The following is a 26,565-nucleotide window of genomic DNA, read 5'->3' as shown; positions in this document are numbered from 1 at the left end:
ATAACCAAGAGTGGGTGGACAGGGTGTGGTTGGGGCACCCCTACATCCTGACCCAAGGCCCAAGCTCCCCCCAGAATCTGGTGAGCTGTGCCCCCCACCCTCACCTTCAAACGTTCCAGTGTACTTGGGGAAGGGAAGAGGAGGCAGTGGAGCCCCTCTCCTGGCCCTGCAATGGAGCTGCAGTCTGGCCGGCCCAGGGCCCTGGTCCCAGGCCACTGAGCTGGGCTCAGCCATTTGCGTTTTGGGGGACCTGGAGAAAGGTGTCCAGAGGCCCCTCGGGGAGGAGGGCCGCGCGGAGCCCTGGGGGCTGGCCGCTCCCCGCAGAGGGCAGGGCCCTGGGGTCCTCATCGGAGCTTGATCTCAAAGCAGAGGCAGTTGAGGCTCTGGCAGTCCGGGAGCTGGCAGGCGCAGGCGCAGTCGCAGAGGGGGCAGCAGCTGGGGCAGCGAGGGGCCCAACCCTGAGGGAGAAAAGAGAGAGCTTGGGGGGGTGCATCAGGCGCCTCAGTCTGCCCCCCCAGGAGAGGAGGGAGGAGGGGGAGGCCTGGGCGGTCCCTGTGGAACAGAGGGTGTCACCTCCCATTGCCAACACAGCGATCCCTGCGCTGCTGAGAAATCCTGACACACGGGGTCCAGGAGCTGGAAGCGGAGACCCAGGCGTGCCCCCCTCAGACCCATTTTATGGATGAGGACCGGAGAACTGGCCCTGGTTCCTTGCTCGGATTTGGATGCCACGGCATCCAGCTTGGTGATGGGTCTCTGTGCAACTGGCAGACCAGGAAAACGCACTTTTCTGCCCTCCGTGAGAATAACACGTGGACACTTAGGGCCAGAGACAGAAACTGCGCCGTCTCACGCAGAGCACAGCCTGCATCCACGAATGATTTTAAGATAATAATAATAAAATAACCTTTCCAGTTTTTTTTGAAGATGGCAATTTCCTTATTTTTTTTAATAAAACATTACTGGTTTTAAAAGTTATGTCCCTTTTAACGATCAGAACTCTCTCTACAAAAGAGCAAATAAGAGGCTTAGACAGGCTAGTGACCTGCCCAATACTCAATGGGGCAGGCACTGTGGCGTAGCGGGTAAGGCTGTTGCCTGCAGTGCCGGCATCCCATATGGGCACCAGTTCGGGACCCAGCTGCTCCACTTCCTATCCAGCTCTCTGTTATGGCCTGGGAAAGCAATGGAAGATGGCCCAAGTCCTTGGGCCCCTGCACCCACGTAGGAAGAGCCAGGGGAGGCTCTTGGCTCCAGGCTTCAGATCTGTACAACTCTAGCTGTTGCAGCCAATTGGGGAGTGAACCAACGGATGGAAGACCTCTCTCTCTCTCTCTCTCTCCTCTGTGTAACTCTTTCAAATAAATAAATAAATCTTAAAAAAAAAAATACTCAGACCAGGGTCCACCTGCCCATCTTGTGTCCCCCACCCCCACCCTTACCCCCCACCCCACCCCCACCCCGGCCTCCTAGGGCCTGGAGCAGCTTCTTCCAGGAGTTGCAAGGGCCTCTGAGCTCTTGGGGGCCTCTCACTCCGCAAGCAGGTGTCTGAGACAGTGGAGAATGAGTGGCTGCATCGGAGCTGATCACTTGATCTAATTGAGGGACAGGGTTGGAGAAAAGCGGGCTTCTGAGGTCCCCGGGGGAAGCAGGAACAGCATGTCCTTTGGGACAGGGAGAAAGGGCCCTCTCCAGGAATCTGCTGCTTCTCCGCCCCCGGGACAGGGCTGATCTACACCAGCCTCAGGCATGGGCTGGGGCCGGGCCAAGTGGCTGGATCAAGGCACCCAGGATGGCCCTGTGACAGAAGACTGGCTCCTTGAGGCTGGAGGCAGAGCTAGGGACAGTCACAGTTGTACAGCTCAATCAGAGCCCGGGCCAAGCCAGGAATAGGGGAGTGACATTTCCAACAGCTGAGGTTTTCGGGGTGCGGCGTCAGCTTACTGCTGAGATCGGGTGTCGTTAGGGGCTCTGGCTAAGGCTGGTTTACCTGTAGGAAGAGGGTTCGGAACGAGGCCGGGCTTCTGCCCACAGAGCTGCCTCTTATGGAGGCCTGCAGGTGGCTCGGTGGCAAGGAGGGAAGAGACATGGTTTCCTTACGCTGGGGAGTCTGGGTCGGGGGCTGAGACGGGCTGCTGTGGGTTGGGGAGTTCCTGTCCGTCATTCTGTGCGCAGGCCTGGTGGCTGGGAGAAGCTTCTGGGCTCTCGATTCAGAAAAGAGGGGATTAAAAGCACTCTTGGCTTTAACTGTGCGCTGGCAGAGTTTAGATCCAGTTGTTAATGACTGCTAATGGACTCCTCCACTCTTACCAGCAGCCATGTGGCTTCTGGGAGGAATCTGCTGGTTAAGTACATTAAACAGGGGCCGCCACGGTTAACCCCTGTGTCTCCTGGGCTCCTGGCTGAGTCCTTCCCCGTGACCTGGTGAGGACTCGCCATCAGCCTTACTGGTCACGGCCCAGGCCCTTGAGTGGGGCAGGCCTGGGTTTGAAGAGCCGCGTGGCCAGTTCATGTACTGAGCCTCCCTTCCCGCCTCTCTGAAACAAACAGTGGCGTGATGGAACAGTCATAAATCCCAGCCATTCTTGCTCACTGCACCTAAGATCGATAAACGGTGGAATTTCTTCCTCGCCCTTGAATCTCAATTTGGGTCTCACACCCTCGGGTCTTCATACCCCACCCTGCATTCTTCTCCAGGTTCCCAAGGTCCGGCCCAGTTCTAGGAATTCACCTGCGCCTGCTACCCTCTACCGCTACCTCCATCCCTACCCTCCTAAAATATAAAAATGCCTGGCTCCTGGGGGGGTCAGGGCTTTCTGCCACTTGTTCCGTAAGCGTGCACGCTGGTCACCCACCTCTGTGAATTCATTTTCTCTTTCCTAAGTCCGGTACCCACTTCTGACCTCGCATAGCCTGCACGTCAGCCAACACTGCCGCGTCTCACACCCCCTCCTGGAATTGCCTATTTATTTCTCTCTGCCCACCCCCAGACTGTACGTCCTGTGAGAGCTGGCACCTGGTCTCTCTCACTTCTGTTCAGTCCCTGGAGCCCATTACGGTGCCTTTACAATGACCCAAAAATCTCTGCTGAATGAATGAATGGATGGAGGAATGAATGAATGAATGAGATCCTGGCCGGCAAAGACCTGTGAAAGCATGACAGTAGCCAGGTTTCCCAGAAGGGAAGAGAAATTGGAGTTTGAGTTCTGGCCGGCCCAGCAAGTCACGGAGCCTCTGCAAGCCTCAGTGTCCACAGCTGTAAAATGGGCGAGTGCAAGGAGCCCCACGAGCAGAGGGACCGACACGCACTTCCTGCCACTGTCTCCACCATTCAAGACACCATCCCGGCTCCAGCAGAAGCCACACAGGATCAGGCTCAGAAGCCCGGCAGCCCTGGTGGGGCAGGTGGGAGGACCTAGTCTCCTGGCAGTGCACCCCAACCCATCTTCCCCAAGGAAAGACAGAGGGGAAGGGATAGCACCCCCGGGACATGGGGGCAGAATTCCTTTAGTAGGCGAGCAGCGAGCGTCTCCCCAAAGAGAGGAGCTTCCAGAACTTGAGGCCCCCTCTTTCTCCCCTTTGTCCTTTGGGCCCCAACCCTGGGGTTCCTGCTCCTGCCACTCCCCCGGGACACCCGCAGCAGATCATTTGAAAGAGGAGAGCTCCTTGCCTCAGGATTTATTTTGAAACTCAAAACATCTGCCAGGGATTTGCAGCAACTACAGTCAGCCCAACACCAAATTTGCTAGGGCTTGGTCTTCTCCCCTCCCTGCCACCCCCCCTCCCCGAGGGAGGGAAGGTCACCTCTCCAAGGACAGGAGCTTCGTGGTCTAAATCTTTGAGCCCAAAATAATCACTGCCTGGGAAAGTGATTGATTACATTCAACATCTTCAACCCCGCAAGTGCAGAAGTGGCCTTTCGCGAGCCAGCCTTCTCCTCTGAGGGTTTTGTGCCAGCTATGGAGCAACTTGCTACACCACGCTTCTGGGCTACCCTCGGAAAGCCAGCAAGCTTCCTGAGCCAGTCCCCTATCTGCGTGCACAGACCTGAGCAGGTGGCCAAGGAGTGATGTTGAGTTAAGAAGGGGAAGCGGTGGGGTGGGCGTTTGAGCCACCTGGGACGCCCACATCCCACATCCAAGTGCCTGGGTTTGAGTCTCAGCTCCGTTTCCAATTCCAGCTTCCTGCTAATGTGCCCCTTGGGAGGCAGAAGGTGGTAGTTCAAGTACTTGGGTCCCTGCCACCCACGTGGGAGACCCAGACTGAGTTCAGGCTCTTGGCTTTGGCCGGGCTCAGCCATAGCTGTTGTGGGCATTTGGGAAGAGAACCAGCAAATGAAAGATCTCTTTGTCTCTCTCTCGGTCTTTCAAATAAATAAATACCTTTAAAAATTTTTTTAAAAAGGCAAGTAGCAGTTGTAATGAAATATTTTTGCCAAATACTAGTAAGATATAGAGTACTTCAAGATGTTCAGGGAAAAGACATATTATGTAAAAAGCTGTGCGTTGGATTTCTAAACTAGGACAAAAGGAGCCTATCTTTTGTTTTTCCATGAACTTTTTGCAGTACAACAGTGATAATACTGTAGATTAGTGAGAGACATATACAAAACGTAGCTACTTTGGGTTACAGAGCCGGTTTATAAAAGGATTTGTATTCTGTCTTTCTACAGGCGTACTTTGTACAACATATTTTTTGTAATCAGACAAAAATGTATGTTCTTTTTTTTTTTTTTTACAATACCCATCTCACACATTTATCAATTAAAAATAAAAATTTAGGAGGCCAATGTTGTGTGCAGTGGGTTAAGCTGCTGCCTGTGACTCCAGCATCCTATATCACAGTGCTGGTTCAAGTCCCAGCTGCTCTGCTTCCAATCCAACTTCTTGCTAACACACCTGAGAAGGCACTGGAGGATGATGGCTCAAGTATGTGGGACTCCTGGGATGGAATTCCTGACTCCTGCTTTGACCTGGCCCAGCCCCGCTTGTTATAGGCATTTGGGTTGCCGGCGCCGCGGCTCAACAGGCTAATCCTCTGCCTGCAGCTCCGGCACACCAGGTTCTAGTCCCGGTCGGGGCGCCGGATTCTGTCCCGGTTGCCCCTCTTCCAGGCCAGCTCTGCTGTGGCCAGGGAGTGCAGTGGAGGATGGCCCAAGTGCTTGGGCCCTGCACCCCATGGGAGACCAGGAGAAGCACCTGGCTCCTGGCTTCAGATCAGCGTGGTGCGCCGGCCGCGCAGCCATTGGAGGGTGAACCAACGGCAAAGGAAGACCTTTCTCTCTCTCACTGTCCACTCTGTCTGTCAAAAAACAAACAAAAAAAAACTTAATGTATAGGCATTTGGGGAATAAGCGAGTGGATGGAAGATCTCTGTCTTTCTCTCTGGGCCAGTGCTGTGGCATAGCAAGTAAAGCCGCCGCCTGCAGTGCCGGCATCCCATATGGGCACCAGTTCTATACCTGGCTGCTCCACTTCCAATCCAGCTCTCTGCTGTGGCCTGGGAAAGCAGTAGAAGATGGCCCAAGTCCTTGGGCCCCTGCACCCATCTGGGAGACCTGGAAGAAGCTCCTAGTTCCTGGCTTCAGATCGGTGCAGCTCTGGCCATTGCAGCCATTGGGGGAATGAACCAGTGGATGGAAGACCTCTCTCTCTCTCTGCCTCTCTTTCTCTCTATATATAATTTTGCCTTTTTTTTTTTTTTTTTGACAGGCAGAGTGGACAGTGAGAGAGAGAGAGAGAGAAAGGTCTTCCTTTACTGTTGGTTCACCCTCCAATGGCCACTGCGGCCAGCGTACTGCGCTGATCCGAAGCCAGGAGCCAGGTGCTTTTCCTGGTCTCCCATGGGGTGCAGGGCCCAAGCACTTGGGCCATCCTCCACTGCCTTCCTGGGCCACAGCAGAGAGCTGGCCTGGAAGAGGGGCAACCGGGACAGAATCCGGCGCCCCGACCGGGACTAGAACCTGGTGTGCCGGCGCCGCAGGTGGAGGATTAGCCTAGTGAGCCGCGACACAGGCCATCTGCCTTTCAAATAAATAAATCTTTAAAAAAGATCGCTCTCGCTTTCTCTCCGTGTCTCTCCCTCTCTGTCACTCTTCCTTTCGAATAAATAAATAATCCTAATTTTTTTAAATACTAGCTCTCAGGGTTGTTGGGAAACTTGTACTGCAGTAGCCCCGTCTCTGGAGCACAGCGCTTGCTCAGACGCTGCTCTGTGAGCTGGGTCTTAACTCCCACTTTCAGAAGTGCTGCCGCCCGCTGCCACCCCGCGTTCTTTTCTTCAAGTAGCTTTCATCACCCGCAATGATCTGATGTGCTGTTCGTGCTGGGTTTGCCTGTCGTCACATGACTCACAGACCTGGAACGGCGCCAGGCCTGGGTCGGGTGCTCCCAGCGCAGGGCTGGGCGGGGCTGGGCGGGGCAGGCCGGAACACTCACGGCTTCGCTGGGCTGGGGGCAGCACGCATCCAGGAAGCGGCCCGGGCTAGGCAGAGGAAAGTCGCAGGCTTCCGCGCAGGTCCAGCAACAGTCTTGGGGCTCAGAGGCGCTGTGCTTCCTGCAGGGGGCGCTGCAGTCCGTGCAGCAGCCCTGGGCCTAGGAGAGGGCGGGACTCAGGATCTGAGCTAGGCAGCAGGTAGGGACCCCTCCCCCCTTAAGGCTCAGCGTGTGGGAGAGGGGCAGAAGGTTGGGCTGGGGACAAGAGGGACAACCTAGTTTCACAACAGGGACAGGTATGGGAGCTAAACGGCAAAGGTGTCTCACGGGAAAAGCCTGCGGGAGAGGGGATCGTTACATAGGGTTCCTCTTCCCCGGGGCGGGGGGGGGGTGTAGGGTGAGGGTCCCACCCTTCATCCCTCCCAGGCCCCTCACCAGCAGGCAGTGCCTGGTGAGCAGCACCAGGCCCAGCAGCAACAAATAGATGCCCACAGCGATGAAGACAATGGCGGGGATGGGGAGCGGCAAGGAAGGGTTGCTGGCAGGAGCTGGGGTTGGACTCCACGGGCTAGAAGCGGCCTGGAGGAGCACAGGAGGATGGGTGTGTGTGTGTTGGGGCAGTGGGGAGACAGCAGGTGGAGGGGGCTGTGGAACGCGGGATTCCCAGGTGGCTGGCGCAGGAGTGGTGGGGAGGCTCAGCAGGACACACCCTGGTGCACTACCTTGTCCCCAAACCTGCCCTCTCCCAGCATGCCCGTCTCATCCTCCAGTACCTGTTGCTGCTTCTCCAGTCTTCTGAGACTTGCTACTCTTAGAACACCCACGAAACTCGTCTCTGCCCTCTGACTCTCCCCAGCCGTGTTGCCAGCCCACAGCCCACGTTCCTGGCCCCCCGGCTTCCGATCCGCACCTTTGCCTCTTCCCACACCAGCTGTCCTGTGCACCCCTCCTTGCCGCCCATCAATGGCTCGGCGACAACTTCTTACCTTGGCGGTCAAGCCGCCCATCCAGCCCTGCCCCTTGCTCCCTCCCCACACTTGGGGCACATGGAGATCCTAGGCTACCCGACCGCCCCATCCCAGGCCTCTGTCCAAGTCCAAGCCCAAGCCCAGCGCTCTGCCTGAAGTGCCTTCTTCCTAGGTTACTTGAGGAATGCCCCCTGATGTTGCCAATTAACGCCAGAAGAGTGCCCTCCCGCGGGGAATCCACCCCCAGCACTGTCTTCCAGCTCTTGTCCTGGCTGGAAGGGGCCAGGTGGGGCCAAGGGCGCCCCTCCTATTGCAGGGTGGGTCCTGGGCGCTGAGGGGGCCTGGACTCACGTCCATGGGGTGGGGAGGCACAGTCAGTCCCGGAGCTGCAAAACAAAATAGGTCTGAGCCTCAGAGGCAGGAGAAGGGCCGGCAGCCCGGGATGCCCACTCTCCTCCTCCCACTGCCCGTCTGGGGAAACTGAGGCCCAGCGATGGCCTCCGGTCCGGATGGCGGGAATCGGGGACCCCAGGGCGGCGCCTTCTTCGCCGGCCCCGATTGGTCCCAGGCCACCCCCGCTCCGCTGTCCCCACACCCCGGGCTCCCTCCGTCGCCTCATCCCCATCACCTGCAGCCTCGGGGCAGCGGGCAGTTCACGGATTCCGCGCCGCGCTCGGTCCAATCGCTTTGGCGCCAGCACCGCCCAAAAGCCTTCCGCTGCTTCTCGCGGTTGCCATGGGGACCAGGGAGCGGCGCCTACGGCGGCCGCCGAGCCCCAAACGCCTCCTTCCCGCCTCGCTCCTCCGCAGACCCGGGGGTGACCGTATCGCAAGGACGAATTCCTGCCGCCCTGGTCGGACCGTCACCGGATGCTGGACGTCCTGGGGGCGCCCCAGGGCTGGGGCTGAACCCCCGGGCTACGCAGCGACCTGCTGTGTGACTTCCACCGAGCTGGGTCCATCTGCTCGCCTGCAGGAGGGGGCCGGGCCGCTGGCTGGTGGGGTCCATGGTTTCCCAGGCCCCTCTCCACTGCGCCAGTTTGCCCTCTTAACAGCCCTCTCGGCTCTGTCCTCAAGTGGTTTCTTTCCCACCGCTAGCATCAGCTCTTGCTCTTTTTCTGCTTGTAAACCTCCAAGGGCTCCCTACGGACCCCAGGATACAAGGCGCCAAGGCTTGGGCTGGCTGTGGGACCCCAGCCGTGGAGCCCGGCCCACTGCCCCCAGTGTTGGGTCACATCCCTGGGCACCGCAGAGTGGGGCCGACTTCCTGCCTGCTTTTGCGCACATTCTACCAGAGGGAGAGAGGAATCAGATAATAAATCTATAAATACAGGCAGGCGAGTGCCCCATGCGTCCAAGGCTCCAAGTGGGATCTGTTGAAACTTCCCAGGCCGGCGCACAGGGACAAGGACTCAGCTCCACAGCCTTGCAGATGCTGTTCCTGGTGCCCAGGACACCCTTCCAGCGTCCCCACCCCCTCCTCCACCTCCTGCACCCCTGGGCGAGGCCCTCCTGCCCACTGTGGTGCACAGGGCACCCTGTGGCTGTTGCGGCCTTCACAGCCAGGAACCTGCAGTCCATTCTCCGCTTGTGTGTCTGGAGCGCCTGCAGCCTGGCTTGCTTCACCCGCCCTGGGTTAGTCCCAAGCTCTAGCACTCGGACCAGCCTTGGAGCCGCTACCGAACACCCACTGATTCCGTGAATGAGTCCAGTCCGCCCCTAGCCATGAATGAAGCCTTGTCCCTGTTCTTACCCACGAGGCCAGGCCTTTGACGGTCCAGGCACTCGAACCACTATCATTCATTCTTTATCTTTTGGCTCAAAAATGTGCACGTGCACACTCACGCAGGTACACCTCCCCACAGAGCTTCTTCCACAAGCACGGCCTCCCAGTGTTTGCTCCCTGGAGCACGGCCCCCCAAGACCTTCTTTTGCTCCCCACCCCTCCTCGTATCTCAGCATGGCTGCCACCGTCCAGGGGGTCTCCTACCCGTGGAGGCAGCCACAGAAATTTCCAGGTCCCAACTCTCCCCACTTCAATCACACACAGAGAGTGTCACGGCACCCTCCTCTACCACCCCTGGCCCTCTCAGAGGGGGTTTCGAGCCCAGGAAACTGGAGTCTAGCTGTCCCCAGTGTCACCATTGCTGATTCTACGGTACGGTGAGATGGCCTCTCGGGGCTGTCTTCGTGTCAGGATTCCAAGGGCCAACCAAGAGCAGGCCAGGTCCCACCTGAGCCCCAGGAAGGCCTCAAGTGACACACACACCCCCTCCCTGTCTTCTGCCAACAGAGCGACGTCAGGCTTGGAGAGGCCTCCGGCCACGTCCGCGGTCTGCAGTGGTCAGACCTGCTGCCCCCACGCCGTTCTGTTCCTGCCATGGGCTCATATATTATGCAGGGGTGCACAGTGCACCCGGCCTGCTCGCTGCCAGCCAGGCAAAGTCCCGGGAGGGAGGGGTGAATCGGGGGCGCCCCCTCTGCCGGCTGCCCCCCTGAACTCACATGGTGCGTCTGCGGCAGGCAGGCAGCAGGGCCCACAGCCGGCGCTCCGTGGGGTCTCTCTCGCCCTCAGGTTCACCGGCAAGCTCAGGTGGGACCCTGAGGAGAAGGGAGGAACGGAACATAGACTCACGATCAGATTCCCCCGGGGCGGTGAGAGAGGGGGGACACAGAGGCGGCCCAGCCACGGAAGACGCCCGGCAGGCTCGGGCACTGACAGCTCTGGGTCTGATCTGGCTCTTTCAGCCCCTCCGCTGGCCATCAGAAAACCTCCTCTTCCAGCCACTACCAAGAGGTCCAGCCAGGCTCCTAATTATGAAAATGAAAGGCCTGTGCTTAGGTAATCACCCCGGGGAATGCAGAAGCAGAGCTGAACCGGAGCTCGCATCAACAGAGGCCTCTTCAGGATCCTTATTTAATCCTCACTGCTAGCCGGAGTGGCAGGAACCATTACTGCCATTTTATAGATGGGAAGGAATTGTGGCCCAGTTACTTAAAAAAATAAATAAATAAAAACCAATCAGCGTTAGAACCAGGTGAGGCCTGGTTGTTGGAATTCCAGTCCTCCCACTGTGTGACCTTTGTCGGGGGGAGGTGGGTGGAGAGGAATCAGTTGCCCGCACGAGGCCTCAGTCTTCCTCATCTGGGAAATGGGGATTAGTACACGAGACTGACAGGGCATGTGGTGGTGATCACATAAAATGTATGCGCAGTACCTGGCACAGAACAGGGGCTCATTAAGAAATGGGGTCCAGAGGCCGGCACTGTGGCGCAGCAAGTAAAGCCGCTGAGATACTGGCATCCCATAACGGCGCCCGTTCAAGTCCCGGCTACCCCACCTCTGATCCAGCTCTCTGCTGTGGCCTGGGAAAGCAGTGGAAGATGGCCCAAGTCCTTGGGCCCCTGCACCCATGCAGGAGACCTGGAAGAAACTCCTCGCTCCTGGCTTCTGCCTACCCTAGCTCTGGCTATTGCAGCCGTTTGGGGAGTGAAATAGTGGATGGAAGACCTCTCTGTCTCTCCCTCTGCTTCTCTGTAACTCTGCTTTTCAAATAAATAAATAAATAAATATTTTTGATGGTGTACAAAGAACAGCTACTACTGAGTGTGTACACAGGAACTCTGCAGTACACCTATCTCCTTTAATCATGCCAGCACCCCTAGGAACGGGGACTGCCATTGTTCCCATTTTACAGATAGAAGCCTGAGGCTCAGAGGAATTGAGTAACTTGCACAAAGCCTCCTAGCTAGTGAGGAGCAGAACTAGGATTTAGGCTCAGGCAATGAATGGGACCTTCTAACATATACAACAGAGGCACAGAGCGGTTCTGAAACCTGGCCAAACTCACACAGCCACTCTGTGAGAGACGAAAGGCCTTGGCCCCCTTAACTGACTCCACTACATCTGTTGTGCCTCTGGGCTTGATCTGGGGTACAAAGGGCTGGACAGGAATTGCTTGCAACAGTACCTAACCTGGGACAGTACAAATAAAAGCACTAAATAATAAATGCCCTGGCACCCGGGCCGGGACGCTCCCCTAGCAGGGTGTGGGGGAATCGGACCCTTCCTGGGGTATCACGTGGGACACACGCTTGCTGCTGGGTGCTCATTGTTTACTTATTCACAGGCTTCGAGGTGATCAGCCCTGCACGCCGGTGCCCAGGGGGAAACGATGCGCCCGACAGCGTCAGGACGCGGGAGCCCAAAGGGACAGGAGATGGTAAAGTCTAGGTGGGGAAAAGTGGGTGGCAGGGTTGTGAGGCTGGCGGGACGGAGACACTCACCTGCGGAGCGGGGCTGTGGGAGGGAAAGCCAGAGGCAGGTGGCGAAGTCGAGCTGGGAGCCCCACACTGGCCCTGTACCAGTGCACCTGCCGCCGGCCAGCACTGGTTGGTGGTGTGTCTTTCCTCCTCTGGGGCATCCAGACACTCCTAGAATGCCCAGGCAAGGGGTCAGTCGAGGGTGTGTGGAGCGCTTCTTGAGTCTATTTTAGATGATGTAGGGTTCAGCAACAGAAAACACACACACACACGCTGAAATCTATTCTCCTTCCAGCTCCCTTACAACACTTCGGATTACTTCAGGACAAAGTCTCATTTTGCTGCCAAAAGTCCTTTAACACCTTTCTATCTGTGCTTATCTGTTCTGCCCTTCTTTCTTTATCAGAGAGAGAGCGAGCGAGCGAGAGAGAGAGCAAGCGCAGGAGAGCTAGTGAGTGAGCCTGCAGCTCAGACCAGGCAGCAGCGCTTAGCAACTAGCTACAATGTGAAAACCTAGTTTCTTATTTTATATGTAATTTGCTATCTTCTATTTACAACACGTGATACCGGTTTTCTATTTTCAGTAGTAATTTTTTTTTTAAGTTTCCTTTTACAGTGCACGGTTCAAAGCTCCTGCTCTGGAAATCTGTCTATCAGGTTTGCAAATCCCAGCCGGGCCTCCTCCCGCTGTGTGTCGCTACACAAGTCACTCAGTGTCTCTGTACCCCGACTCCTTCCAGTGTCTGGGAGATGCCGCAACCATACCACTCCTTAGGTTCCTGTGAGGCTGACGTGGGCTCCTGTGTGTACAGGGCTCCGACTGGCGCCCGGCATCTAGTAATGATGTGAAACTGCTGATAGCAAGTCACATAGGGGGAAAAACAGGCAAGCAAGCAGCAAACCCAGAACCCACACGGGCAGTTTCCTTTGGAGTAGTTCCACCCTTTTCCATATGGAGGAGAGAGAAGCAGCTGCGCCAGGATCCGGGGGGAGTTCCTGGATTCTTCCTCTGACTACCAGCCATGGCAATTTGATCACTAACACACGGGCACTTCAAACAGGTGATGGAAGTGAATATTATGGAAAAAATAACAGCGCATGGATTTCAGTATTTTGGGTAACAAAGCGCTGGTTCTTTGTGTCCTGGCTGCTCCACTTCTGATCCAGCTCCCTGCTGATGCGCCTGGGAAAGCAGAGGAAGATGGCTTGGGCCCCCGCACCCACATGGGAGACCCAGAAGAAGCTCCTGGCTCCTGGCTTTGGACTGGCCCAGCTCTGGCCAATGCAGCCATTTGGGGAGTGAACCAACCGATGGAAGAGCTCTCTCTCTGTCTCGCCCTCTCTCTCTGTAACTCTGCCTTTCAAATAAAATAAACAAACATGTTTTAAAAATCCTACTTTAACAAAAGAAACCTTATCTTTCAATTCCACTTTGTCATGCAATTTTGTGAAGCACCCTCATGTCACCTCTCTGTCCTTCTACAAAATGGGACTGATACCACCGGTTTGGATGCCGGCTTGCTGTATTGTCCCAGGGTGACTGGGAGAGTGGGTGAGACAGCGCTCCTGTATTCTCAGCTGGGGTAATATCGCCCCCAAGAGGACAAAACTGGCTTCTTGGGAACCCAAAATCCAAGTTACTCTTCAATATATAAAAGCACAGAGAGACATAAATAGACACCCAGCAAATCTGTGTTATTAAAATTTTATGCTGGGTAGCAATTAGGGGGAAAAGGAGTCTAAAAAGGGCTCTTGCGGGGAACAGCACTTTTTTAAAAGGTTGAGAAGCATTATTCAAAGCCCAAGTTTTTCTCCGTTGGGTCGTTACAAAATTGACGTCGTGGGTTGTGGCCAGCGTTTGGGGGAGAAGAATCTGGGAAATGTGGCACACTCAGGATTGCGGGAACGTTTGCGTGTGTGCGGGGACTGAGTCAGGACTTGAAAGGTTTCTCTTGTGGGTCCCTGGGGGGGGGGGGCCTGAAAGCCAATGCTTTCTGCTGTCGCCCTTGTATCTCTCAGGCGAGCCTGGGCAGCCTCGGACTGTCTTGCTTGAAACAAGAAGAAACCGATGATGAGAGCAAAATGTAGGAGAGGGTGCCGATTCCAATGCAACTTGGACTTGACCGCTACCAGCTCACGGCCCCGGAGCTTTCTGCCCTTCCTCACTCTACATCCAGGGTAAGCACAGAGCCACCCCTCAGGGCCAGCGGGTGCTGGCCCCCACCTTTCCGGTGCCTTCCCGGGACAGAGAGGGGGACAGGCTGCCCGGCTTCCAGCCCAGCCCGGAGCTGGGCTGTCTCTACAGCCCGTCCACGTGTCTTTCCAGGGCAGCACCTGGCCTGGTGGGTGAGACGCTGCGTAAGACGCCCGGATCCCATTATCAGCGAGCCTGGGCTCGAGTCCCAGCTGGGATCCCGACTCCGGCTGCCTGCTAACGGGCTCCCTGGGAGGCAGCAGCGATGGCTCAAGTACTTGGGTCTCTGTCACCCATTCCGGGCCCTGGTTTTGGCCTGACCCAGTCTCAGCCATTGTAGGCAGTTAGGGAGGGAACCAGCAGATGGGAGTATGTCTCTCTCTCTCTCCCTCTCTCTCTCTCCCTCTCGGTGTGAGTCTCCCTCTGTCACTCTGCCTTTCAAATAACCCCATCTTTTAGAAAAACCTTTCAATTCCTTTAGGAGAATAAGCCTATACACTTGATACATTTGCCTAACATCACAGAGACCAGTGAAACACGAAAAAGTAATTTTGAAAAGTCCTACCCCTTGTTCGCGTCTTGGACAAGGCCCCCAACCGCCCCCGCCTCTGTCCCCCCCCCCCCCCCCCGTAAAGAAGGCACAATTGCAGCCGCTAACCACGAGGCAGCTCTGAGGAAGTGTTTTTAAGCACTGAGGTCGGGGGCTGGCCTTGCTACACGCGCGCCATGCGACGAGCCGGCATCGGTGTCACTGCCACCCTCAAGGCAAGAAACTGAGATTCCCACGGGCCTCCCCCACCATCAGCCAGAATGGAACAGCTTTGCTGCGGAACATTCACGCTGCAGCTTCCGGGGCACCAGAAAGACAATAAAAAACAAAAACACCACACAAGCCACAAAGATTAAGTTCACAGGCACACACAGCCAGGTCCCTGCACAGCGGAGATCAGTGCAACGCACACGGGGGCCCCTCCCCCGACTGTTAAATGCCGTTCTGATTGGTTTTTTCCTTGAGTTTCAAGTAAACGCAGCCACACGGTGCGTTCCTTTGATTACCTGAGGAATCTGAAGCCCCGACACCCCGGAACCTTTCCCTCTTCTTCCAGCTCCGCCCCTGAAACGGAGCTTGTCCATCAGGGCAACGGCCAATTCTAATTGGCCAATTCTACAGCAAGGCGCTAAAACCCGCCCTCCACCCACCCCCTCCAGCGGGAAGCCAACGATAGGGCGCCTGTGTCAAGAGGTTGGCCAATGGGAGGAGGGCATATTTCCGTCAGCCCACCAATGGGAGTGCCTGCCGCCTCCAACTGCCTCCGCCCCGCCGCGGCCGCGTGCTCTTGCAGTTTGACACCTGCCTGGGTCCCAGCAGGTCCCTTGGGAGCCGCTTAAGGAATGCAGGATGGCGGGGCGCGGCTGCTCACCTGCCTCCCGCACAGGGCCTGCTCCTCTCCTCCCTGGAGTGGGCGGGAGGGGAGGCTTCGCAAGACAAAAACCATATTGATATGAATCCACGTGTTTTCATAAAAATTCCCTCTTTGATGGGAGACGCCTTGCTTTGGGCATCCCTTTTTCTATCTTTTCTTTCTTTCTTTCTTTCTTTTTTTTTTTTTTAAAGAAATGTTGTTTTAAGTTTCCAAGCGTCTTGGCCGTGTGAACAGCCCGTCCCTGCCTGAGGAGCCGCAGTACCGCCCTCTCCCTCTCCACCCTCCCACCTGGGCCCCCAGAGGTGAGGCCCCCCGGGGAGGAGGGGGGGAGACGGGTGGGGCAGGCAGAGTTAAGGAAAACCGAACGAAATGATCAGATCGGCTCTGAAAGAAAAGTCCAGTCACCCTTGAGGAGGGCTAGTCCTAGAAGGAGGGCCACAAGGGGTTTGAGAAGTGGTGGTGGGTGGAGCTGGGCAGGAAGGGGGCTGGGCTGGGGGGGGGTCTGGCAGGGGCTGCGCTGCCCGTTTCCATGGCTGCCCTCTACCTTCTCCACTGCAGAGGCATGACCTTGCTCTTCGTGACCGGCTGTGCCTTTTTCCCCTTGTGCTTTGCGGTCCTGCGCTGGGGCCTGCAGAACCTCACCAGCCTGCAGATGGAGAGACAAGAGGCTGTGCTGGTGGCATCCAAGTAAGACGAGGAGGGGCAAGATGTCCTGCCCCGGGGTGGGGAGGGGGGAGGCAGGACCGCTGGAGCTGGTGCCCTACCTTCCAGAAGAGTTAGTGGTGGCGGTGGAAGCTGAGGGTGGGCACAGGAGGCCAGAGGCAAGCAGTGGGATCTTTTGCATCATTTAATCCCTCTGACTCTGTCTTAAAAGAAGCTGGGCTTTTACGTGGAGCTCCCAGTTTTGCATCACTAACCTATAATTTAGAATTCAAGGAAATACAGTACTGGCAACACCATACTGGAAAAACCAAATACACTGGCGGGATGGCTTGGGTCCTTAGGATGCAAATTTGTGACCTGTGAGGGCACTTCAAAAACTTCCTGGAAAAGAGAGTTAAAAAAAAAAAATTTAGGAGCCGGCACCACAGCCTGAGATGCAGGCATCCCATCTGGGCGCCGGTGTGAGTTGTGGCTGCTCTGCTTCCATCCAGCTCTCTGCTTAATGCCCCCGGGAAAGCAGTGGAAGATGGCCCAAGTATCCCTGCTACTCGCCCGGGATATCGGCTTCGGCCTGGGCCAGCCCTGGCTGTTTGAGAAGCAAACCAGGAGATGGAAGATCTCTTTCTCTCCTCTCTCTCTTTCTCTGTAACTTTGCTTTGAAATAAGTAAAACAAATCTTAAAAATATATGCTCTTGGAGCCGGTGCTGTGGCCTTGCTGGTAAAGCCACCAGCTGCAGTGCTAGCATCCTATATGGACACAGGTTTGAGCCCAATCCAAAGCCAGGAGCCAGGAGCTTCTTCTGGGTCTCCCACGCGGGTGCAGGGGCCCAAGCACTTGGGCCATCTTCTACTGCTTTCCCAGGCCACAGCAGAGAGCTGGATCGGAAGTGGAGCAGCCAGGTCTTGAACCAGCGCCCATATGCGATGCCGGCACTGCAGGCCAGGGGTTCACCCGCTGCACCACAGCCAGCCCCATCCACGGCCTTTTTGAAGTGGCCTCTGACAAAGCTAACAGAAGTAGGAGCTAACAGCAAACTGCAGCTGGGAGAAGCAGAGGAGAAGAGACGCTGGGAGAAGACAGGGCTTCCTAGGGCGCCGGGGAGAATCCCGTGCAGTCAGGAAGCAAACCCGTCTCTGCCGCCCTGGAACCTGCACCATGCAAAGATAGACCACACTGGGCAGGGCTGCTGTGTCTCCCATCAGGTGGTTTCCGTGGCCCACCAGCCCCTCCCCCCCAGTACCTTTTTGTGGTTTTGCACATCTTCGCGGGTTTCAATGCCAGCTTTGCCAGTTTTCCTAGCTGCATCATCTTGGCAAGTGTTGTTGTTGTTGTTGCTGTATTAAACTGCCACAGCTGCTTCCTCTTCTGTGAATCAGATAGCGCCCGTGAACATGAAATATGAATTAGCGTAACTCAGCTTACACTGTGCTCAGCACGCAGGCATGACTTAGGAAGTTGGAACTTTTTCCCCTTAGGCAAAGCAAGGCCAAATCGGCTCCAAAAAGGTCTCCTGCCTCAGACGACTTCTCAAGGGCCTTCCCCTGATGTGCCACTAGAGGGCAGCACAAAGTTGCAAATCTCCGTCCCTGGCCTGGGTGGGGTGGGGGGGGAGACGTGGGGCAGGGAGAAGCCCCTGGTGGAGTTGATTGTTGGGGTCTGTGTCAGGGAAAATCTGGAAACCACTGTGCTATTCAGGTAGAAGGCCCCCACATCACGCAAAAGCTGCAGGTAGCTGGCCTGGGCCACCACGTGGCCCTGGCTGGGTTGCTTGGACCTCCCTTTTCTGGTGGTTGCATGAGGGGCTTGAGCCCGCCAATCCCTGGGGTCCCTTCCCATTCCAAATCTCGACTATTCTGTGGAAGTCGCAGAGGGAAGAGAGCACGGAGCGTGGCAGGGGGCTGGGCAGGTGCATGGTGGAGGCCAGGAGAGGTCAGACAGCGCCTCCACACTGTGACTCCTAGAACAAGGGAGTCCCTGCCACCCGTCCCTGTGTGACTCTGGGGACTGTCCCTCACTGGGACATTTCCTGCGCAGCCGCCCCGTGCTGTCAGTCATCACATGGGAACAGGGGACAGGCAAGTCGGGGCACACAGGTGCTCCTGGCTGTTAATTTCCCTCCCTCCCGTGGGGGTGGGGGTGGGTCTTGGGATCCTCAGGAGGCTGAGCCAGGGTGTTTCATCCCCCGGCATTCCTTAGCAAGAGAAAGATTGCCAGGGAATCCTCTGCTTGGCTGGACTGGGTGTCCCCAAGCGGGGACCCCACGCAGGCCACTAAAGGGACACGGTGGCAGAGGAGGACATGCCAGGTGTTCGCCAAATGCTTGGCCCATCTGGGGCCCCGGCCACCTGCTTCCCTCAGAAAGCAGCCGCTTTCCCCAGCCCTTGTCCCCCGCAGCCCCTGTGCCGCAGCTGCGGTCTCTTTAAGGGCCTCCCCCTCCCTCTTCCCCGGCTCCCCCCATCTCTGTCGCAGCCGCTGCTGTGGCTCAGAGCTGCATGGGGCGACGCCGCTGCAGGTCCGGTTTCTTGGGGTCTGGTCGGTGCCAGCGTTCCCCTCCCCCTCTCCCGCCCTCCCCAAGCTGGCGGCTTCCCCTCCCCCTCCCCCCAGGCGGGGCAGGGGGCTGGGCACCAATCCCCTATAGCACCATGTGCGGTGTCCGCGCCGGGCGGCGGGGGCCGTGGCGGCCGCGAGAGGCGGCGGCGGCGGCGGCGGCGGCGGGAGAGCGGGGCTGACCGCTGACCGCTGGGCCGGCCGCTCCCCGGGCTCCCTCCCTCGCTGTCTCCCTCCCCCGCCCAGGGCTGGCACCACGGTCCCACCCCCATCCCCCAGCCCGCCTTCTCGGGCCCTCCCAGCTGCTCCACGTAAGCCCCCCCTCCCCACCTGCCGCGGCCTCCCTCCCCTCCCCCAGCTGCGCCCTCCTCCGCCCCCTCTCCCTCCCGGCCGGTCCTCTCACCCAGCCCTCCCCTCACACCGGCCTTCTCCAGCGCCCTCGCTCCCATCCTCATCCTCCCGGCCCGGCCCTGCCCTGCCCCGCGGCCCTCTCCTCGGCTGCCCCAGTCTTGTCCAACTCCCTTGCCTCCCTCCTCTGGTCCAGCTCGCTGCCCCATCATCCCCGCCCTAGCCCCTTTGTGCCCCTGGCCCTCGCTTCTCCCTCTCCTCCCTGGGCTGTGCCGGCCCTTCCCCACCCCGAACTCCCTTCAACTGGGCCTGTCCGGCCCTCCTCGGCAGAGTCTAGAGCCACCATGCTGACCCCCATGGTGGCCGGGGGGGTGGTGTTCCCCGGACTCTTCCTCCTCTCCAAGAACACGCTCCAGCGGCTGCCCCAGCTGCGCTGGGAGGAGGCCGACGCGGTCATTGTCTCAGCCAGGTAATCGGCTTCCCTTCCCCTCGGCCCGCTGCCTGCCCAAGCTTTGCCAGGATGGAAGAGACCCAGGCCGCATTCCTGGGTTTGGGAGCTGCTGCAGTGGACATGGGCTCTCCCTCTGTCCCCAGGACCTTACTTGCTGTCCCAGGAGACAGCCTCCTAACCCAGCCATCTGGTCTACTAGTGTTCACACTGGGTTTCTTTCCTCTCCCTGCTCTCCTCCCACCCTCCCAAACCGGGCCAGCCTGTGATTGAAACACCCCTATAAGATGGTAGGGAACCAGATGAGGGGTGCGTGTTGGGGGCCGAGGGGCAGAGGAGTGAAGGGAGGACTCCGCACAGCCCTGGGAGGGAGGCCGGAGTGAGGGCGGGTGGCCGGGGGGACCAGGGTCACGGCAGGGCTGGCATGGTGAGCGGCACGATGACCGCTGAGTAGGGACAGGCACAGGTCTGTCCCCTTGGCCTCTGGGCTGCCCTCCCCTTCCCCAGGGCAAAAGCCCACTCTCAGCGCTGTCTCACCTCAGCGTGACCTCCCTGGTGTGTCCCTTCTGAGGAACACACCACAACCGAGGCACAGCAAAGGGCAGCGGGAAGTGGGGTGAATGAGCTAATGACCATGGCTGGGACGGGACCCCGGGGAGAAAGCCCAGGCGAGCCCATCCTGGGAAGAAGGCGGGCGAAGAATGGCCAAGTCCAGAGCACAGCCCTTCCCCAGCAGACAGGAGAAATTAAGGCATGGGCCTCTTGCTTCCTACTGCTTCCCTCTCTCTCTCCCCAGGCTGGTGTCCTCTGTCCAGGCCATCATGGCCTCCACCGCTGGCTACATCGTCTCCACCTCCTGCAAGCACATCATTGATGACCAGTAAGTGCCCTGCGGCCACCGGGGCCCAGGTGCCCACGGGCTGCGTGCTGGGGGGGACCCCCGGAATACCCAGCCTTCTAGGGAACTCTGTCCATGGTCCCTAAGCGCTGAACTTGGGCCTGAGCAAGTTAACTGCGGTAGCTGCAACTCAACACCCAGAGATAAATTTATCCCGTCTGTCCTTAAAGGTCAGAGTCAGGGGGAGAAAGAGTGGGGATCAGAGAGAATCCTCGGGGCGGCTCCTAGCTGGCTTCCTGGCCTCTTGGGTCACAGTGGGGTCCAGATGACATTTCCTCCCCCTGCCTCCCTCGCCCCCCCCACTTCCTACCTGCACCCAACTGGGGTGCTCCTCCTGCTGCGTAGCTCACCCGTCACCTCCTCCCACCATCCAGGCGTCCAGCCCCAGCTCCGAGCACGAGGGAGATGACACAAACAAGGCCACTAACGGTCACACGGTGGGGGCGGGGAGGGAGGGTGAAGAGGCCACAATTTGGCACTGACAGCTGCTGCAGTGCCCGCTGCCTGCCAAAGAGGCCCCAGGGCCGCGAGGTGGGGCGGGAGCAGCGGGCTCTGTCCGTGGTGCTGACGGGACCCACAGTGGCGAGTGCCTGTGAGGGTGCAGGTGCCACCTCCCCTGATGTCAGCCTTTATGGCTCTGCCGTCCCTTCTCTGGTGGCTCCTGAGTCCCAGGGGACATCGTGCGGGTGACCCTGCTCTAGAAGTTTTCCCCATTCTCAGTTTGCCTCCTCTTTTTCTGTAGATGGGATACTTCCCCTCATCTCTAGAGTGAGGTTGCATCCCTGCCCGGAAGGGCTGCCTCCATAAGGCACCAAGTTGATGCCTGGCAAGTGCCTAGAACAGTTCTTGGCAAAAACATAGCAGACACTTAACTCTCTTTTTCAGACCCTGCCTGGTCACTTGGCTTCCTCTCGCCTTGTCCCCCCTCCCTTCCTGCTGCCCGGCCCAAGAGGAGCCCAGGCGCCCAAGCGTGTCCTCCCCACACGGTCGCAGAGGTCACCTTCTGCCTCCTGCCCCCCCTTCTCCCCCTAGGTCTGTTCTTGTCTCCCTTCTCCCCTTTAATCCTCAGGTAGGGGAGGATCCGGGTTAATCCAGGGCAGCAGCTGCTCCTGCTCTGAGCACCTGACTGCTGAGAGGGTGGGCCGCAGTTTTAGCACACTTCATAGAGGGCAGCCAGTCCCTGGAACTTCTCGTGGCCAGCTGGGTCTTCCCCACTCTTCTCCTGAATTCCTCTTTCTAACCTGCTGCCTCCCCATTGTCTCCCGGTCCCCCACTCTAGCACCACTAAGTCTCAGGGTCTTCTCTTTTCCCAAAATGACCTCACCCCTTCCAGCTGCCCCCGCCCCTAACCCAGTCCTCTACTCTGCCCCCCTCAGCAATGTCTTGCACTTGGTCCTATTCTGTGACAGTCCTGGCTGACTCTGCTTCTCCCCCCTCAGCCGAGGTGGGCGAGCTCCCCATGGGCTGGCCTCAGGACTCCCAGGGCGAGAGAGAGAGAGAGAGAGAGAAAGAGAGAGAGAGAGAGACTTTGTGCTGACTCAAGGAGGAAAAGGCAATGCTGCCTATTCATGCACTTCTGGTTTTTTTGTTTTCGCTCCAAGCCCGGAGAACTTTCTCCGTTCTCGGCACCTTTGGCTCAGCATTTTCTCCTTAATACTTGGCTGTACCTGAAAAAGCAAGAGATCAGGGTCTCCTGTGGGCAGAAAGAGCGGCACAGACGGTGCCTCTCCTGCACCAAGAACAGGGCCAGTCTCTGACACCTCTCGAATCTTCCAGGGACAGCAAGGTGGAGAGAGTGAGGGCTGCGCAGCCAGACTTCCCATTGGCTTTGGCCAGCTTACCTAGTCTCCCTGTGACTCAGTTTCCTTGTCTGTTCAGTGGGGATGATAACATTTTCTAGGGCCTTGTGAGGAGTCAGCAGGCTTGTGCATGCCAGAACTGTAGACTCTTAGCACGTGGTCTTGTGCATAGGAAGCAGGCAAGTGTTGCCGCCCATCTGGGCTCCCCCAGGCTCATCCCCTCTGCGCCCGTGTCGCGCCCGTCCTGAGCGCCCCATCCTCCAAGGTCTTGCCTGCACTGCTGTGTCTCACCCCTTATCTCTGTCCTGTCGTCTGTGGGTGTCTTCTGATTTCTTTTCCCTTTCTCTCGCCATACTTCGGGGAGGGGAGGCGAGGAGACCCGAGTGGATTCTGAAGTTTGGTTGGAACACCAACATTCCCCTCTCCCTAGCTGCATGACTGTGACCTCAGACAAGTTTCTCACCCCCTACCCTGGCTTCCATCATCTGTAACCTGAGACTCCACTTCCCTCTCAGGGTTTACGGGAAGACCACGAGAGAGCACCCAGCTCTGACCAGCCACCCGGGGGCGGCTGAGTCCCTTCCCTCCTTGAACCATGTCTCTCTGTCTCTGTCTGCCCAACAGGCATTGGCTGTCCTCTGCCTACACGCAGTTTGCAGTCCCCTACTTCATCTACGATATCTACGCCATGTTCCTCTGTCACTGGCACAAGTACCAAGTCAAAGGGCACGGGAGGGATGACGGGGACGCCCGAGCCCCCGGGAGCACCTGGGCCGTGGTGCGCGGCTACCTGCACAAGGAGTTCCTCATGGTGCTCCACCACGCTGTCATGGTGCTTGTGTGCTTCCCGCTGTCAGTGGTGAGTCCTCGGGGACCCGGGCTGGCAGAGACGGGGAACTCCCCGGCAAGCTCAGGACGGCAGCGGGGTTAGGGTCTGCGGCTGCCCAGCTGTGGCGCTTTGGAGCTGCTGTGGCCCGGTCTCTGAGCCTCACTCTCCTGCTCCGGCTAGCAGGTGTGCAGTTTTACCTGCTGGGGATGATAGGAGGGAGCTGGAAGGGTCACGTGCCCTGTACTGCACCTGCTAGAGGGAGCGCCTCTGACAGGGAGGGGAGGGGAGGGGCAGGGGCCGCCTCTCACCTTGTTGCCCCCCCCCCAGGTGTGGCGACAGGGCAAGGGGGACTTCTTTCTGGGCTGCATGTTGATGGCGGAGGTGAGCACCCCCTTCGTCTGCCTTGGCAAGATCCTCATCCAGGTGAGAGAGCCCCTGGGGCTGGAGGGCACAGCAAGGGTGGGCGCTTCCGGGGACCTTCAGGGCTTCTAGAATACAGGTGAAAGGTCCGGGCGGGCCGGAGGGGCGGGAGGCCTGCGGCGGTCCGGGGCGTCTTCACCGGTGGGGAGGCAGGCCGGGCGCTGGCTCCGCCCCCCGTGGCAGCCCCTCTCTGTGCCCGCAGTACAAGCGGCAGCACACGCTGCTACACAAGGTTAACGGAGCCCTGATGCTGCTCAGCTTCCTGTGCTGCCGGGTGCTGCTGTTCCCCTACCTGTACTGGGCCTACGGGCGCCACGCCGGGCTGCCGCTGCTCGCCGTGCCGCTGGCCATCCCCGCGCACGTGAACCTGGGCGCCGCGCTGCTGCTGGCCCCCCAGCTGTACTGGTTCTTCCTCATCTGCCGCGGGGCCTGCCGCCTCTTCCGGCCCCGAGGCTGTCCGCCACCCTCTCCTTGTCAGACCCAGGACTGAGAGCGGGGGTGGGGGGCCCAGGGACCCTCCCCGCCCCGCCCCCGTGGGGACAGAGCTCTGGGGCCGACGGGTGGGGTGGGGGAGGGGCCGGGACGGACAGATGGACTCGATATGGGGAGGAGCCTTCTTCCCTCAGGGTCGCTAAAGGCAGGGACCAGGTGACCAGAAGGCAGAGGCCGAGGGGACCTCTTTCCCACAGTGCGGGCACCCCTTGTGCGGGACAGAGGAGGGGACAGTCTTCCCCCTGCTCGGGGAGGGAGATAGCAAGGACGCAAGGGGACCTTGAGGGAGGCCCCGCCCCCCAGCACACCCCAGCCCCCCCAGCTGCAACCCGCTGGGCCGCCCCACCCCGGAATGGGGAAGAGGACTCCCGCACCCACCCGTGGGCCTGGGGGGGGGGGCGGGTTGCCCCGCACGGCACCTCTCCCGGGCTTGGGGGAGACCAGCTTGAGGAACCGTATTTATTTTATTTATTCGCCCGAATTCAAGCTAGTTTGTTGGGTGGGGGGAGTGGAGGCTGCTACCCGCCCTTCCCAGTGCTGAGCAGCCCCGGGGCAGGCGAGGGGCGCCCGGCCCCGCCGCTCGGCCGCGCATCTTTGCTCTCGGGCCCCGGCACGTCCCTGGTGCTACAGACCTCTCCAGGCGCTCCCCCAGTCTGGGGTCGGGGGACCCTGGGAGGTGCTTTCCAGACCGCTAATAAAGATCTCCGAGAACAGCCGCCAAGGCGCTGCCCTGTTTCGGCCCAGTTCTTTGGGGCCAGGAGGGGAGTGGGGTGGGGTGACCTTGGGGACCGGACAGCGGGATGCCCACGAGGGAGGGCAGGCCCCCTCTGCTGGCCACAGAGCCCGCAGGCAGGAAGGCGGCCAGAACCTTTATTCGTCAGCGGAGGGGAGGGCGGACCTGGGCGCTCAGGCTGCGTCCCGAGCCCGGGCCGGCTCCTCAGGCCCCTTTCTGGCAGCTCCTATGGGGTGTGGAGAGCAGAGGGGGCGGTTTGGGGTCCTTCCGCCCCTCCCAGGAAGGGGGCGGGGCGGGAGCGTGGGGGGCGGGTCTTGTGGTTCTAGGCAGGTGTGGGGGGCGGGCCTTACTTGTGGTCCTAGGCAGGTGGGCGGGGCGGGAGCGTGGGGGGCGGGCTTTACTTGTGGTCCCAGGAAAGGGGGGGGGCATGGGAGGGCGGGCCTTACATGTGGGTGCAGAACTGGAAGAGGAGGAAGAAGAAGGCCACCACCAGGGCGCCCACCAGAATGTGGTGGAAGAGCCTGGAGTCGGAATCTGCCGGACGAGGGGGCAGGAGAGGGGACCCCTGAGCCTTCTCGGCCTGAACGCCAAGGGCAGCCCCTCCAGGCCCTGGCGAGGAGGGAGGCTGCCCTCAAGCTGGCTCCTACCTGAGTGGACAAAGACCACAGGTCTCTCTCCGATCAGCTGGGCCACGGCCAGAAGGCTGTCTCTGTCTGAGTCCGGGTAGTCGAAGAAGTCAGGCCGGTCTACGAAGAGCGGGCCTGCTGCTCCCGGGGCCGAGGCCTTGGCACGCTCTGGGCGGGGCACTGGCACCCAGAACAAAGCTGTGACAGCAGCCAAGGGACCCCTGCCCTCACCCCAAGAGGCGGGGCTCACTGCGGGAGGGGGTACTAGTTCGTTCCCAGCAGACCCAGGCTGGGATGGGGAGGGCAAGAAGGAGAGGTGCAAGGGAGAGGAATGCCCGGCTGCCCTCCCTGTCCCTGGGGGGGGGGGTACGAGCCCTTGTCCCCCCAGCCTCCTGTCCCCCACCTGCTTCTTTGGGCCCTGGCCTTGCCAGCCACACCCACACCAGCACCCACTGCCACAGCCTCATGACCCCACCGCTCCTGCTAGAGGGGCAGGGCTCTATGATGTCACAGCCCGGAGCCATTCTGATGGGGGTCTCTGAGGTGAAGGGTGAGGGCACATGCTGGGGGCACTGGACCCTTCCCTCCGCCATCCCTCGCTGAAGCCCCCAGGTCAGAGTGAAGAGGCCGGGGCCCTCAGAGACTTCGTCCTCTCGGATGACGCTGGTGACGCCGCGACGACAGAGGCAGCCCCAGCTGCAGTTGTGCGCGGGACACGGGTCGGGGTGTGGTGGTGGGGGGTCAGAGAGCCTGCGGATTCCCCCACCACCACCAGGGAGCGTGCACTGAGCACCTACTATGGGCCTTGCGCAGACTCAGGGGAGGTGGCCGTTTTGTCCCCACTCTGCAGAAGCGAGACACAGAATGGAACCAAGGACACGTGCCCAGGGAGCCGGTACTGCTCCCTGGGGCTCCCTCTAATGTTGCGCCCCCGAATTCAGGGGCACAAGGGTCTCCCCCTTTCATTCCCAAACGCTCTGGAGTCGACCCGGGTTAGGTACCAAGAGCAACACCGGGCTTTGTCCGCTGGGTGGCAGCAGCTCCCGCGCCGCTCAGCCCCGGGCAGGGCTCCCGCCTCTGGCCACAGGTTGCGGCGGGCCAGCGCTGGCCGGGGCTTGGCCGCCGGAGCGTCGTCCCAGGCAGGTCACCTGGCCTTCCCAGAGCCTGCTCACTGTGTGTCTCAGTTTCCCCTTGGATGGTCCTTAGTGGCCCCCCCCCCCCCCCCCCCGCCATCCCAGCTCTTCCCTCCCTCGGTCACTTCCCCAAGGCCTTGTTCACTCCCGAGGCCCCACTGCCCCGTTAAGGGATCGCTGCCCTCTGATTGGCAGGGAGGGCTGTCTGTCACAGACGTGTTCCAGCCCACTCCAGCCGGCCCAAGGATACTTCAGGTTCTCCTTGATCTTGCTTGTGAACCTGTTCAGGAGCCTGGGGCAGATCAGTGACTTCCCCCAAGGCAGGCGGGAGTTTGTGGTGTGTGT

At 59.2% G+C, this 26,565-nt stretch overlaps 3 protein-coding genes across 12 annotated transcripts; 1 reads left to right on the top strand and 2 right to left on the bottom strand.

Moving 5' to 3' along the window:
• Positions 1-317: 317 nt before the first annotated feature.
• On the bottom strand, positions 318-18,408 carry LOC108176793 (uncharacterized). Of its 8 annotated transcripts, XM_070064888.1 has the most exons (10): positions 17,188-18,395; positions 16,047-16,326; positions 15,827-15,928; positions 11,689-11,835; positions 9,907-10,002; positions 8,031-8,371; positions 7,754-7,788; positions 6,870-7,013; positions 6,438-6,593; positions 318-458 (listed from the first exon to the last, which is right to left on the bottom strand). In XM_070064888.1, exons 7-10 carry the CDS (start codon positions 7,757-7,759, stop codon positions 345-347), a joined length of 420 nt encoding a protein of 139 aa, XP_069920989.1. In that variant the 5' UTR covers positions 7,760-7,788; positions 8,031-8,371; positions 9,907-10,002; positions 11,689-11,835; positions 15,827-15,928; positions 16,047-16,326; positions 17,188-18,395; the 3' UTR covers positions 318-344. The 8 variants fall into 8 exon arrangements, 5 of the variants coding, with proteins under 5 accessions (XP_069920989.1, XP_069920994.1, XP_069920991.1 ...); XM_070064893.1 differs by lacking the exon at positions 6,870-7,013 and having other exon boundaries at positions 17,188-18,396; XM_070064890.1 differs by lacking the exons at positions 15,827-15,928; positions 16,047-16,326; positions 17,188-18,395 and adding an exon at positions 15,214-15,338.
• TLCD3B (TLC domain containing 3B) lies at positions 15,448-24,444 on the top strand. 2 transcript variants are annotated; one of them, XM_051847583.2, is made up of 6 exons: positions 15,448-15,584; positions 15,841-15,969; positions 20,087-20,170; positions 22,612-22,846; positions 23,144-23,239; positions 23,439-24,444. In XM_051847583.2, exons 2-6 carry the CDS (start codon positions 15,845-15,847, stop codon positions 23,724-23,726), a joined length of 828 nt encoding a protein of 275 aa, XP_051703543.1. In that variant the 5' UTR covers positions 15,448-15,584; positions 15,841-15,844; the 3' UTR covers positions 23,727-24,444. The 2 variants fall into 2 exon arrangements, with proteins under 2 accessions (XP_051703543.1, XP_051703544.1); XM_051847584.2 differs by lacking the exons at positions 15,448-15,584; positions 15,841-15,969 and adding an exon at positions 18,405-19,311.
• Positions 24,445-24,584: 140 nt separating this feature from the next.
• On the bottom strand, positions 24,585-25,788 carry C19H16orf92 (chromosome 19 C16orf92 homolog). 2 transcript variants are annotated; one of them, XM_051847585.2, is made up of 4 exons: positions 25,491-25,788; positions 25,109-25,336; positions 24,908-24,995; positions 24,585-24,687 (listed from the first exon to the last, which is right to left on the bottom strand). In XM_051847585.2, exons 1-4 carry the CDS (start codon positions 25,678-25,680, stop codon positions 24,666-24,668), a joined length of 528 nt encoding a protein of 175 aa, XP_051703545.2. In that variant the 5' UTR covers positions 25,681-25,788; the 3' UTR covers positions 24,585-24,665. The 2 variants fall into 2 exon arrangements, with proteins under 2 accessions (XP_051703545.2, XP_051703547.2); XM_051847587.2 differs by having other exon boundaries at positions 25,109-25,267; positions 25,491-25,762.
• Between the last annotated feature and the right edge of the window lie 777 nt (positions 25,789-26,565).

Source organism: Oryctolagus cuniculus, chromosome 19 (genome assembly GCF_964237555.1).
Source record: "Oryctolagus cuniculus chromosome 19, mOryCun1.1, whole genome shotgun sequence".
Classification (NCBI taxonomy): Eukaryota; Metazoa; Chordata; class Mammalia; order Lagomorpha; family Leporidae; genus Oryctolagus; species Oryctolagus cuniculus.
Note: the sequence above shows the minus strand (reverse complement) of the source record. Positions and strands in the feature narration are given on the sequence as shown.